This window comes from Centruroides vittatus, unplaced genomic scaffold (genome assembly GCF_030686945.1).
Source record: "Centruroides vittatus isolate TY-2023 unplaced genomic scaffold, ASM3068694v2 contig_950, whole genome shotgun sequence".
In the NCBI taxonomy this organism is placed as follows: Eukaryota; Metazoa; Arthropoda; class Arachnida; order Scorpiones; family Buthidae; genus Centruroides; species Centruroides vittatus.
In genome coordinates, this window is record NW_027122629.1 from 244984 (window position 1) to 258151 (window position 13168).

The window sequence follows — 13168 nt, forward strand, 5'->3', positions numbered from 1 at the left end:
AAGCTTTCTTAGCTTCCAATTACTGAGATACCTTTGCATTTTATTTCTTAATTAAAAGAAAATACTTTATACAGTTTTAAATTATTATAATTTTTCAAAATATATGATACTATTAGTCATCATATTATTTTAATAATTTTATATACCTTAACAAGCATGAATATTGACTTGTTAAGTAAATAAATAATAATAATAATGTAATAATAATAAGGTTACTCAGAGATTGGATTGATTTTTCATGTTTTTATTGAGTTTTTCATCTTAAAAATTTTTTAATCATTTTATCTTGAAGTGGTATTTGTCAATTTTGTATGCATATGCAAATATATTGGTTTAATATTACATAATCACAGAGAATAGAAATAGAAATTAATAAGTGATAACAATTTTTTTTTTTTCAAAGATTCATTATGATAAGTGTTTAAAAATTCTAAAATAATGTCATTAAATAATTCAAACATCTAATAATAAAGATTTTTTTATTATTATTATATGGAAATTGAATAACTAGCAATGTTAGTGTTATTAGGTTTTTATATTTAGAATTATTTAGAGATAATCCATGTTAGTTATAGTTAGTGCTCATAGTGCTCATGGTGTGGAAAGAGTCATAAATGAAAAACATTTTGCTATATTTTTGTGAGTTTATGTGTATATATAGAAGTTGAAGATAATGGTAAATTCAAGGTTACTGAATGACAAATGCATTTATACAAAAAGTTTTAGTGGAATCAAGATCTTTAAGTAATACTAGTTTCCTTGTTAAAATGACTCATTTCATTCATCATATATAACTTGTTTGGTTCATATAAAAATGTTAATGTTTTTCCTCTATCTTTTTATGTAAAAGTAAATAAAGAATTAATGATTGAAGTAGTTATCAATTTTATTTTTGACAGTTTTTTTTTAATCTGTAAAAAATTGAAATCATTATTATAATTAAAATTTTATTATTGATATAAAATTACTGTTTTATCACTTAGAAAAATAATAGTTTGCTAATAATATTTAAATGTTAATGTATTAAAAAATACCAGATAATTTAATAGGAGTATAGCATTGATAAAAATTATTTGATCCGAACAATAGTCATTTATTTTGAATATTATTAGTTGTATGTTTTGTAATTTTCTTCTTTTATTTTAATTCAAAACTTGTTTAATTAGTTTGAAATAAAATAATGATGGTTTAAGATTTAAAAAAGTTTTTAAAAATAAATGTTTTATTTTTACATAAAAATATTTTAATTATTTAATTAAAAACAAAATAAATTTATAATTTTTAAATTTTAGATGGAGGAAACAGAACCAGTATTTAATAATGAATCAGAAGCTGTTCAATATTATAAAAACCTGGCAATGGATTATAAAAAAAAGTAAGCAAACAAAATATTTTATATTAAAATTATAGTTACTTTTTTCTCATATTTATACAAAAAAGTTTATTGTCTTCTCTTCTGATAAGTATTTATTATAGATACTGTATGTATATTTTCTTCTCATGCTAAATTTGACTATCAAATTTGTATGTTGTATGACATTAAAGCAAGTATAACTGTTAAAAATAAAATTAAAACCATTGAATAATGTATTAAAATATCTTTGTATAATATAGCATGTATGTGCAGTTCAAAAAAATTATAACTTTATTAGTACTTGTGATAGAAAAAAATCTGTGAAAAATATTAGAAAGCTTAATGTATCTAATTTTAAGTAAAATTTTTTAGTAATGGATTGGAAGAGGTGGACCTTCCTGGCCTCCACATTTGCCAGACTTGACTCTATTAGATTTTTTTTATGGAGACATGTGAAAAACAATAGTGTATGTAACCAAACCTCAATCATTAGAAGACTTGAAAGCTAAGATATCTAATGTGATTTCAGGCATTATTGTAAATCAGTTCGTAAATGTTTTTAGAGAACTACAAAATAGGATTACTCTTTGTATTACTAATGACATGTGGAAATTTAATAAAATACAATAAAACAATAAACAAATATAGATTTTCTTATTTCCAATACATTCTACATGATTTCTCTATCACAAATACTAACAAAGTTATAAATTTTTTAAATTGCACACTGACTTTATGGACACCCTGTATGAAAACGAACTGCTAGAATTAAGAAGTCAGTATCTGACCCAAAAAAAAAAAAAAACTTAAATGTTTTTGCTTATTACATGGTTTAATATACATGAATTTGAATATTGGTAGGCCATAGAATATTGTTTTTGAATTATAACAGTGTAAGATGTATCATATTTATAGTAATTATATTTTGAATTTTTATGCAGAATTTTTATTTATTAGTTTATTTTTTAATTATTTAAAAATTACTTTAATTTGTTTATTCATACATTAGATATTTTAAGCAGCTTTATAATTTATAGAAACTCTGTCCCTGATTATTTTGAATGGTCTAATTCCAGCATTTTGTGATGTTCTCCACATTTGTGTTGCAATTTATATTTCTTTATAAATAATAATATTTAATATGCAATATATCTTTTTTATTAAATAACTAAAAAATTACAAGTTTAATAAAAGAATAATTAATAGCAACATAAAAAAAGTGTAATTTAAAATAGACAAAATTAACAATACAAGAATAAACAATCTTTAAGAATAAGTGGATGGCACTTGAATTGACTGCTTGATATGATATAATGTTTTACAATATCAATAGAGAACTTTGGCACCACATAATGCATAAATATATACAGGGTGACAATAATTAACCCGTACAAGTTTTTTGTATCGTAAATTTATTAAAGAAATGAAAATTAGCAAAACAACAGCATATAACAGTGACAATACTTTACGCATTAATCAGATATTCAGCCAGTTTCAAAGTGGACTCCTTTCGCTTTGATGCAGAGCCCCAAACGCGTTTTGAAATTTTCGGCGATGGGCCGCACTCTTCTGGAGACAGTTTGTCTCACTCCCAGCGCAAGAATTGCTTCAGCGACTCCAAACTTTCATGGCGCTTAGAACAGGCCCTGGCTTCCAAAATGGACCACACACTGTAGTCCGTTGGGTTCAGATTTGGCGAGTACGGTGGCCATTTCACAGATGAGATGAAATTGGAAAAATGAGCCTTGCACACTCCTGAGTCTTTTTCGCCCTGTGTATCGGTGCCGAGTCCTGCTGAAACGTCCATTTCGCACTGCCAAAATGCTGCTGAGCCCACAGAAGTACCACAGCTTCGAGAATGTCATGATGGTACACATCTTGATTGATTTTGGCCCCTTGATCGACGAAAACAAGGGGTGTCTTGCTGCTCGCACAAATTCCACTCCAAACCATGACTGACATTGGATTTTGTGATGTTCGATGACGGCTGAGCGTCCAGGAGCCCCCACGGACCAGTTCCTGTCGTTTTGATGGTTGTACGGAGAAAAGCTTCTCGTCTGTGAAGAGAATGCACTCCCATTGTCGACCTGTGGCCCGATGCTTGAGTTAACGGGATCTTTGGAGTCTCACGCACTTGTGTTCATCGGTGAGGAGCTGAACCTTTTGGAACTTGTAGGGCTTGAGTACGAGTTCCTTTTTCGCTATTAACCGCACCGATTCACGATTGATTCTGATCTCACGAGCAATTTTTCTCATGGAGACCTTCGCATGTCATACATACATACATACATACATTCTTTATTTAGGTACAAAAGTACATTTCTCGGCCCCGCGTATGCATTACCGAGAGGTTTGTAAAATATTAAATAGAGTAACATTGAGTAAATGTATATATACATTAGTACAATTAAAGTAAGTAAAGAATAAATAGAATAAGTACATAAGTATATGTAAGAACAATATAGTATTTGTAATAATAATTCATAGTGTTTAAATGAATAAATTAAATGAACAAAAAACAAAACAAAACAAAAAAAAAAAAAAAAAAAGATTATAGTTATTATGGGTAATTATAGTTGCTGAAAACTGTAGGCACATCCGTGGTAGTCATAGTTTTATTCAGCAATTAAAATGTCAAAATGTTTGCCTGTAAGAAAAGCAGAGATCCAAAATGGAGAATGCCTGATGAGTGGTCTACAGGTGATCCAGTATGTCTATAGTTTAAGACACTTTGCCTTTAACAAGGTGCAACTTTCAGACGATGTAGAGTTCACGCACTAAGGGACGACCTAAAAGCAGCACCTCTCAATGCACAACTGAAGCAAACATAAACACATTGGTTTCCACAAAAAAACTGAAATTTCGTACTACAGTTAAAAACACGTCGAATACATCAGGGCACGTTGATTACTTGAAACACGCTGAACACTAAGATATCGAGGCACACAGAGAAAACCCATTGCACAGATTTAGGAGCTTGCCAAAACTTATTCGAAGCACACTTGACCCATTGAAAACACCACAATGATATGTTGAGACACACTCAAGCACATTGAATTGATTATTCGCATGTCAGTCAACTCGCTTTGTGATGATCGTGCGGTTCCTAGACGTGTTGACAGTGCGCTTTCTTCCATGTCCGGGACGGTCACCATTGTGGCCAAGCTCCTTGAATCGCCGAACTGCATCTGAGACTGTCATTTTTGGAACACCGAGCAGACGAATAATTTCACATTGATGCTTTTCTTGCCGGAATAGCTCCAAAATTGCACAACATTTGTTTGACACCATTAAAAAAATAAAGAACTAACCCTTATTACATCGAAAGTACATCTACACGGGCAGGAAATCATGGAGAATTAAACAATAGTATGTAAATTGGTGACAGTAAAAAAGTTCAGGTGCAGCATTGCTACAAACTTTGTACGGGTTAATTATTGTCACCCTGTATGTATGTATGTATGTATATATATATCTATATATATATTATATATATATATATATATATATATATATTAAAGATTTCAGATTTTTCTGATGTATTTTATATCTTTCAACTATACCATCTCATTGTTCAGTAGGAAGTTCTTCTAATTTCAAGTGTGAATGAATAAAATCAATGAGTGAGGCCAATGAAGTTTTTTATATCTAAGATATAAAATTGATATTTATAAATGTTCTTCAGATGAACAAGGAGGAGTTTTTTTTTTTTTTTTTTTGATGATGTAAAAACATAGGAAAAAGAAGAAAGAAAGAAAACAAAATTTATTAAATTTCATTCGAGTAATGTTTAATTCAAATGAAAATCTATGAATTAAATTTTTTCTTCTTAACAGTTTTCTGTTCTATGGCATTAAGAGTGCTTTCAACAAATCCATTAGAGATTCAGTTGGCCTGTAATAGGATGATCAGATGGTGAGAAATAACCATATCCAGGCCAAGATCACCATGAAAATTTTCATTCTAATAATATTGTTCATCTCTTAAATGATTTTAAAGTATTCTTTTAATACTACTGATTTCATCATTAACATTCAGATTTAAGAAACACAATATTGTTAATAAAGTTTAAGGAGTCAGCATTTATCAACTAAATGTTTTTGTGATGATTTATGTCTCATCATCATTAGATCAAAATTACAGATTGAGCATATATTGGTTCAAAAGTCCCTGTGCCATTTTATATTTCTATAACAAAAGATATACAAATATTAAAACTATATAATAAAGAATAGTGTGTGTAGCTTTTGAAGTATTTTATGTAATAATTTTATCAAAGTATAACTAATTTATTTTATTCATAGAATCCATTAGTGATCCCAAATTGTGAGAATTGAAGAGAAAGTAGACTATATGCTTTAGCTTGCAAAATTAAAATCAATAACAGCTGATAAAAGAAAGTGTGGCATTATCAAAATGAATTGCATACAGTACTTTCTTCTAACAGCTGTTATTGGCTTTAATTCTTTAAGTCAAAACATGCAGTTTACTTTTTCTTCAGCTGTTACAATTTGGGATGACTAATGGGTTTTTAATTTATACTTCAATTATAACTGTACATTGACTTTTGGACCATTCTGTATCACACACAAAACAAACAATTGACTCAAATATAAATAACTTTCAAACATTCTAGATTATAAATCTTATAAGTAACAAATATATAACTGGTTTAAACAAAACAATTTTTAAACATTCTAATCATGTGACAATTCAAAACAAATAATCTTGTTTTAAAAAGAACATTAAAATTAACACATTAGACATTCCAATTACATATGAGCTGTTCACAGACCAAATTGATTAACTCAGTGAAGATCCTTACGTAATCCGCTACGATCTTTACGATGATCCGTCTCGAGTTGGTTCTTACGACTCGAGAATGTCCGTACGATGGTTCGAGGAAAGCTACACCTCCACACTCAGTCCAGTGAATATTTACAGTTTATTTACAAAACAAATATTTACAGGATGTACAAGTTTGACAACATTACACACACGATGCAACAAAGGTGTGGTATCTCACGTCGGCTTGTCTATTGGGGACTATTAGACTCCGGGAAAACTCAGGTCGCTTTGCGGAGTTGGCTCAACTGCGTGGCCGTCCGGTCTCTACACTAACCCTTCTCAGAGGAATCCCTAAGAGGAGAACGCTCTCTCTACACCTCAAGGGCTTCCTAAGTGTCCGAGACTACCACGTATCCGGTCTCTCGCCCTTCTCCCCGTTCCTCTCGCCACTCTTACAATTTAAGGAGTTCCACGGCGACAACTTGCGACCAATCAGGTCCTTCTTTTCCCCTGGGAGCTTCCAAAGACGTCCGCCCTCTTCCCGACGACGTAGCTTACAATCGCGTCCGTCCCTTGTTTACATTTTTTCCAAGCTGACCGACACGTGGCAAACACATTTACATGTACCCCTAAACGGAGACGTTACTCCTTTGTTCTTCCCGGCCGTTTATAGCCCCAACGCCAGGTGGGACCAATTATCTCGGTTGCATGGCTTTTCGACCTTTTACGCTAAAAGCGGACCTTTACAAACTCCATTTGTAAATCCTTAATATAATCATTAATATTTTTACATTTTTCATGTAACTAATTTTATGTAAAAATTAGTGTAATGGTATTTATATAAATTATATTTATATAAAAATACATTCTACAATATTTATTTAAATTTAAAGTTTAAAAGGAATTTTTAAAAATAATTTATCAATTTTTATTATTTTTGTCATGTGGAGTTAATCGATTTGGCAAGTGAGCAGTTCATATAAACATCCCTACAAACCTGATGTAAAGCAAGAACACACCAGTGACTGTCATAAATCATTGGGCTATAATTTGAAATAAATAATACTAAATTACAAATGAATTTGGCACTAGAGGGAGGCATTAGGTGCCATCTCTTATTAAAATTAATAATTAAATATTAAATTAAATAATTTAGATTAAACTAAAAGAAAAGAATTGGCCCAAAGTGGGACTCGATCCCACAACTTCCACTTACTTGCTTTATATCAGGTTTGTACAGATGTTTATATATATATATATATCTACACCTCGGCAGGTATGCGATGGCCGACTTTATGTCTTGTATTCATGTTTACTGGATGAGGGCACTGAATGCGTCCTGAGTCGGCACTGTAGTAATTTACGGTGGTTAAAGCTTAACATTAAATATACTGGAAGAGGAGATCGGACAGAAGATTCGGGTAGTGTAACTGGCAACACATCTGCATGGTAAGCAGAAGTTGCGGGTTTGAGTCCCACTTCAGGCTGATTCCTTTCTTTCAGAACCTTCTAAATTATCATTAAATTTATTTCATATGATTTATTTCACCTTGGTGTTAGGTGATGTTGAACTTTGTATTTCATATGTTGTTTAAAGATAGTGTATAATACAATGTTGGACTTTTGTTTTTTAATGAATGTGATTTTTAAAGTTAGGGATTAGTTATAGTTTTTTAACAAAGATTAAATGTGTTATAAAACATTAATAACAAATAAAAAATTGGTTATATTGAAATGTAATCTAGATTTTAATATGTAATCAATTCCAAATTTGTTTAATGTTCATATTTAATTGAACTACAATGACTCTTGGGAAGTCGATTATTGATGTAATATATATAGTACTAGACATAATGTAGACCATACATTTTTATAAAAACTTTATTTCCATATCAGATTTATCATATAACTATCATTTTGATTCATTAATGTGTGACTATATTTTGACTTTGTATATTTTTAACATTTTGTTAAAATGTTAAAAATATACAAAGTCAAAATGTGCATATTAGATTGATCAATAGTATAAATGGAAGGTAAAAGAATGCACCAATTCTATCTGGACAGATGAAATGGTATATTTTTTTAGTTGATTATCAAAACCATATAATTTAAATCCAACATCTTAATATGATGATATAATTACATTCTAATTACAATTCTAAGCATATTATATAGGATATAGGACCTTCGACTAATACTTACTTTGTTCAATACCTCATAATTGCACATCTACAGTTGAATAATATGTAATGTAAAACATACATTGATAAACAGTATTCTTACAGAAAATGTTGTATTTCTGATGCTTTATTTCATTTACATTTTATGCTCATCTTTTCATTTTATATGGTATTGTTCCATGTAATAAGTGTTCGGTCCCATGTGAATTATCCTGTATTTTTCCTATCTTCATGAGATTAAACAAGATTTCTGTATATAATAACTTCTTAAAAAGATCTGAAATAATAAAAGAAAGAAAAATTTTATTTATATCATAATACTACAGTCATCTTTCATCATACTGTTTGTTTATAACAATGACTTGTGCTTTGAACTGAAACTGATGTATCTATTCATAGAATATTATATTTACTTGAGTGAAAGATGCACTTTCTTCAGTTTTAGTGTCTTTTTAAATAGAATGCATATTAGATTTGATGTAATACTTCATAATTATTGACCTCTAATGTTGAGAATCTTATTTCCATCACAAATTCCATTGTGTCATTTGAATGATTTATTATTATTAAACCAATATTTGTAATAGTAAATATTTTAGAGGTCAACTTAGCTTAAATTTGTTAGTCTATTATAGTAATATTGTAAGTATTTGGATGAAAATCTCAAAAATTGTATAGCACCTTTTTAAAAAATGGTGCATTTCTGATGCTTCAAATGACACTGAAAATGATTGCATGTGGAAAAATGGGAATATTGAACTCAGAAGAGCCTAACATTTTCCATGTTAGGGTCTTCTGAATCAACACTGGATTTGAAGAAGAGTTTCTGACTTTGATACTACAGAAGACAATGATAAACATACTTTACTTAGCAACAAATACTGAACAAATTTATATCAGCAGAATTGATTCTGTTGGCATAAATAGTTGAAAAAATTGTTGATAAATTTTCTCAACTACAGTAGAGAGTCGTTAATCGGAATCAATTGGGGACTGGGGTTGTTCAGATTAGTGATTTGTTTGGATTACTGATTATGTATGAAAAAATATTTTAACCTAGCCGATGTTGAAATTTTTCTCCGTTGCGTGTTGCTTCATGTTGAATTTTTCTCCGTTGCGTGTCGCTTCGTGTTGAATTTTCGTCGATTTTAAGCTTAACGAAAATTTTTATAATAATAATCAAGGCTATCGTATCGTTAAAAATTATTTTTTCATTTTGTACAAACAAAATAAATATATTAAAGAATATAAAAACATGAAAATTATACTTTAGAAGTAAATCTAGTATCAAAAACATTCGATTCAGCACGACACAGTTCGACTGAAAATTGTTCCGATTACCGGGGTTCAGATTAAAGACTCTCTACTGTATTTTTCAACAAAAATTCTGAACAAGCAAGTAGAAATTAAATTACCTGTTAGATTTGGTGGCACCTTATATTTGAGTAAATAGGGTAATAATAGTGTGAATAATTTTTGCATGTTGAATGTTGAATATAAAATATTCTTATAATTAGTTTTAAAAAATTTGAGGTTCTGGTTTTATTGCCATTTCATGTAAAAATCTAATTTACAAAATTGCCATAACTTGCGTATTATTCACACAAAATTATCTGTATTTAAAAGCAGATGAGGGATATTCACTTGTAGTCATGAACTTGTTAAACAGCCTTTCCTGTGTCTAAACTTATTAAGAGAGTCGTTAAAAAATATGAAAAATCCTGAGTGTCAAACATATTCATCTGCCTTTGTGATTTTTCCTGAAATCACCAAAGTTGTTATAAGTACATTTTACTTTTATTTTCACTCATTTATTTACTCTGTCAATTCATGTTTTAATTGATATTCGACACAGACAACAGGTTGCAAAATAATGCAATGTGATACTCCTCCTGACAACAGTAATAATAAATGCCTTAATTGCTGAGGAAACTATGTTGAAAAGTAATGTATCTGTAACACTTTCATTTATATTAATATTATCAAATTCCTTTAAAGTTTTACTTTTGATACATGAGTGCTGTAAAACTTTCTGATCAATCTATGTATTTATTCATTTTTTATTTGTTACACAAATTAATGTATATATATATTGGGTTGTTCAGAAAGTAATTTCGTTTTTTCCATAGAAAAATAAACGCAATATTCTTATAATAAATAAATATTTTATTGAATTATATATTGACCATTCTGGTCAAATACCTGTTGTTGTTGTTTCTGGTAGTAGCATGATTTCACATTCATAAAAATTTTGATTGTTTACAAAAAACTGATCCAAGTGATTTTTGACATTGTCATTTCAAGTAAATGTCTTACAGTTAAAAAAAATTTGTATAGACCGGAACAAGTAATCTGAGTGTGCTCGATCTGGCGAATATGGTTGGTGTGATAACACATCTCATCTAAGCTATAACAGTTTCTGACAAGTTACCAAACTTGTGTGAAATTTGGCATTATTATGGTAAAACACTACACTTTGTTTGTTGATCAATTCTGGCCTTTTCTGTTTGATGATATTACTCAATTTGTTTACTCGACAGCAGTACACTTTCGAGTCAGTTGTTAAATTGTCTGGTAAAAGCTCAAAAAAAAATTCTTTAAAATCCAACCATAGAGAGCATCTCTCATTAATAACATGTGGAACCCATATATCGAGCTTTGAAACAAAACCAATTTGTTTTAAGTAATAATAAACTGTTCAATTTAACAGATTTAATCTCTTAGTGATTTCACGTGTTGTTATACGGCAGATTGCTTCAATCAGTACCTTTATTTTGTTTTCATTGGCTTCAAATGGCCATCCAGAATGTGGTGAATCTTCGATATTAAAATTGCCAGAACGCAATTTTGTAAACCAGTTTTGGCACTGTCTTTCTCTCAACACATCATCTTCAAACATGTACCACAATTTTTTTCTTATTTGAACAGCATTTTGATTTTTTAGTTATAAAAAAAGCAAAATATGCCGAAAATGATGCTTTTGATTATCCATATTTGATGGGTCACTGAAAAAAACAATTGTACAGAATCAAACAAAATTTTTTACAAATAAGCCTTAAAATGTCAGCTGTCGAAGTATATAATGAAAATGTGGTTTAAAATAAAATTTGCTGGTAAAAATACATCTAATTTCTCTAGTAATAAAAAAACAACCCAATATAATGATATTCAATTACATTTCAGAGAATCTTTTGTTTTATTTAAAAGTTTGAGATCTTGCATTTGATTTAGTAATCATTTAATTTGCAAGTTTTACAATTTACTTTTGAATCATATTAGCTTATTGTATTTTATTTGTCATCATCATCATTTAATTCTAGTTAATTATTATTGGGAGTTCTCACAGTCCATCAAATGTAAATTAAGGACTGGCCTTGGTGCTCTTCAAATATCAAATTCATTCCGTGAATTGTGATAGGATATTCATTCCATGCAGGATATGAGTTGTGTTTAACAAAGCATAATATCCTGCAGTTTATAGGTAGTAATTTGGTTGTTACCCAGTACTCATATATGTTAATTTAGGTCATTTGGGACAGAACAAAGGCTATCAACTAATACAGAGATGACACCAGAGTTGTTCAATTTTTGTTTTCAAGTTCCTGTACCTGAAGATCTTATTCAGCTTTTTTTTTTCTTTCTTTCTTTCTTTCCAACTTGGCTGTCACCAGATATTGACACACCAATCATCCACATCTACTCTGATGCAACCATCATTTAGGTCTTATATGTTATAATTGTCCCTCAGTTTTTATATAAGAATCCTACAAAATTTTGACATGTTTATTTTCAACAGTTTTTTTTAGTATACATGGAATATACAAAATATTTGTAGCTTGCTCGAGATTTTAGGATTAATGGGAAAGGTAATTCAACACATGAAAGATTTCCAAGACGAAGTGTCTCCTGCTAGGACCTTCTATGGAAAATTGACCCCTGTTTATGTGCTAAATTAGACATGGAAAGAAAACTGAGAAAATTATAAGGACAGGCTTTGTCAGGTGCAAATCTGCAACCAGCTACCAGTGTTCAGTAGTTTTATCCATTCCTGCCTACAACTTATACAAAATGTGGTCCATCATTTGAAAAGTTCGGACACTACTGTTTACATGAAAACATATGATGCTTGTTTGTCTTTTAATACATAAAATTATAAATATATGTGAAAGTGTATACAAATAAATATTTTTTAAGTTCAGTTTTCCAAGATTTGGGAATTTTGAGAGTCAAGCCCTAGCTGGAAGTATCATTCCTTCTGTGTCTTTTTTCAGAGTTTCTTTCCTTAGCCACTGCTAAGTGTTGGTATTAGTCAGTTTTTCTTCTATTTGCTTGATGTTTTATCCTTTTCCTTCTGTTTCATTGGAAGTAGATTTTTCTCTCAAGTGTTTCTTGGATGATGTTGACTAAATTTCTTATTTTTAATTTGAAAAATATTGGAAGGCAAGTAATTGGTTGATAGTTGTTTGAAACAGCACTATCAGCTCAGTTTTCTGCTTTCTGTAGAGGATAAATGTTTCTGTTGTCATCCAATCATCTATTTTCTTTACCTGCAACAGATATTAAGCTGCTACACTGTGTTTAAATGAAGACTGGTCAGATGTTTAAGCCAGAATTCATACAGTTCATGTAATATCTCTTATGAATGTTTCATAATTAATTTTTCATTATTTTTATATGACAATTTCTTTTTTTAACTTTACAAATTTATCATTTTAAAATAATAGTAGTATGTTGTTCTTAATAATGTAATGATGATCAGTGACACACCCAGAAGGGAACCAAGGGGCCTGCCCAAAGGAAAAGGAAACTAGAAAATTTTCCAAAACTCTTTTTTTAATTAAAA

The 13168-nt window shown here is 29.8% G+C and overlaps 1 protein-coding gene across 3 annotated transcripts in view; it reads left to right on the plus strand.

Moving 5' to 3' along the window:
- LOC136985080 (nuclear distribution protein nudE-like 1) overlaps window positions 1-13168 on the plus strand; it is a 52425-nt gene that overhangs the window by 10025 nt on the left and 29232 nt on the right. For all 3 annotated transcript variants that reach the window (XR_010882276.1, XR_010882278.1, XM_067282284.1), the window contains exon 2: window positions 1293-1375. Coding sequence is in view for 1 of the 3 variants with exons in the window: in XM_067282284.1 (XP_067138385.1) it covers window positions 1293-1375 (83 nt within the window). In the remaining 2 variants the exon portion in view is untranslated. The remainder of the gene's footprint in view (window positions 1-1292; window positions 1376-13168) is intronic.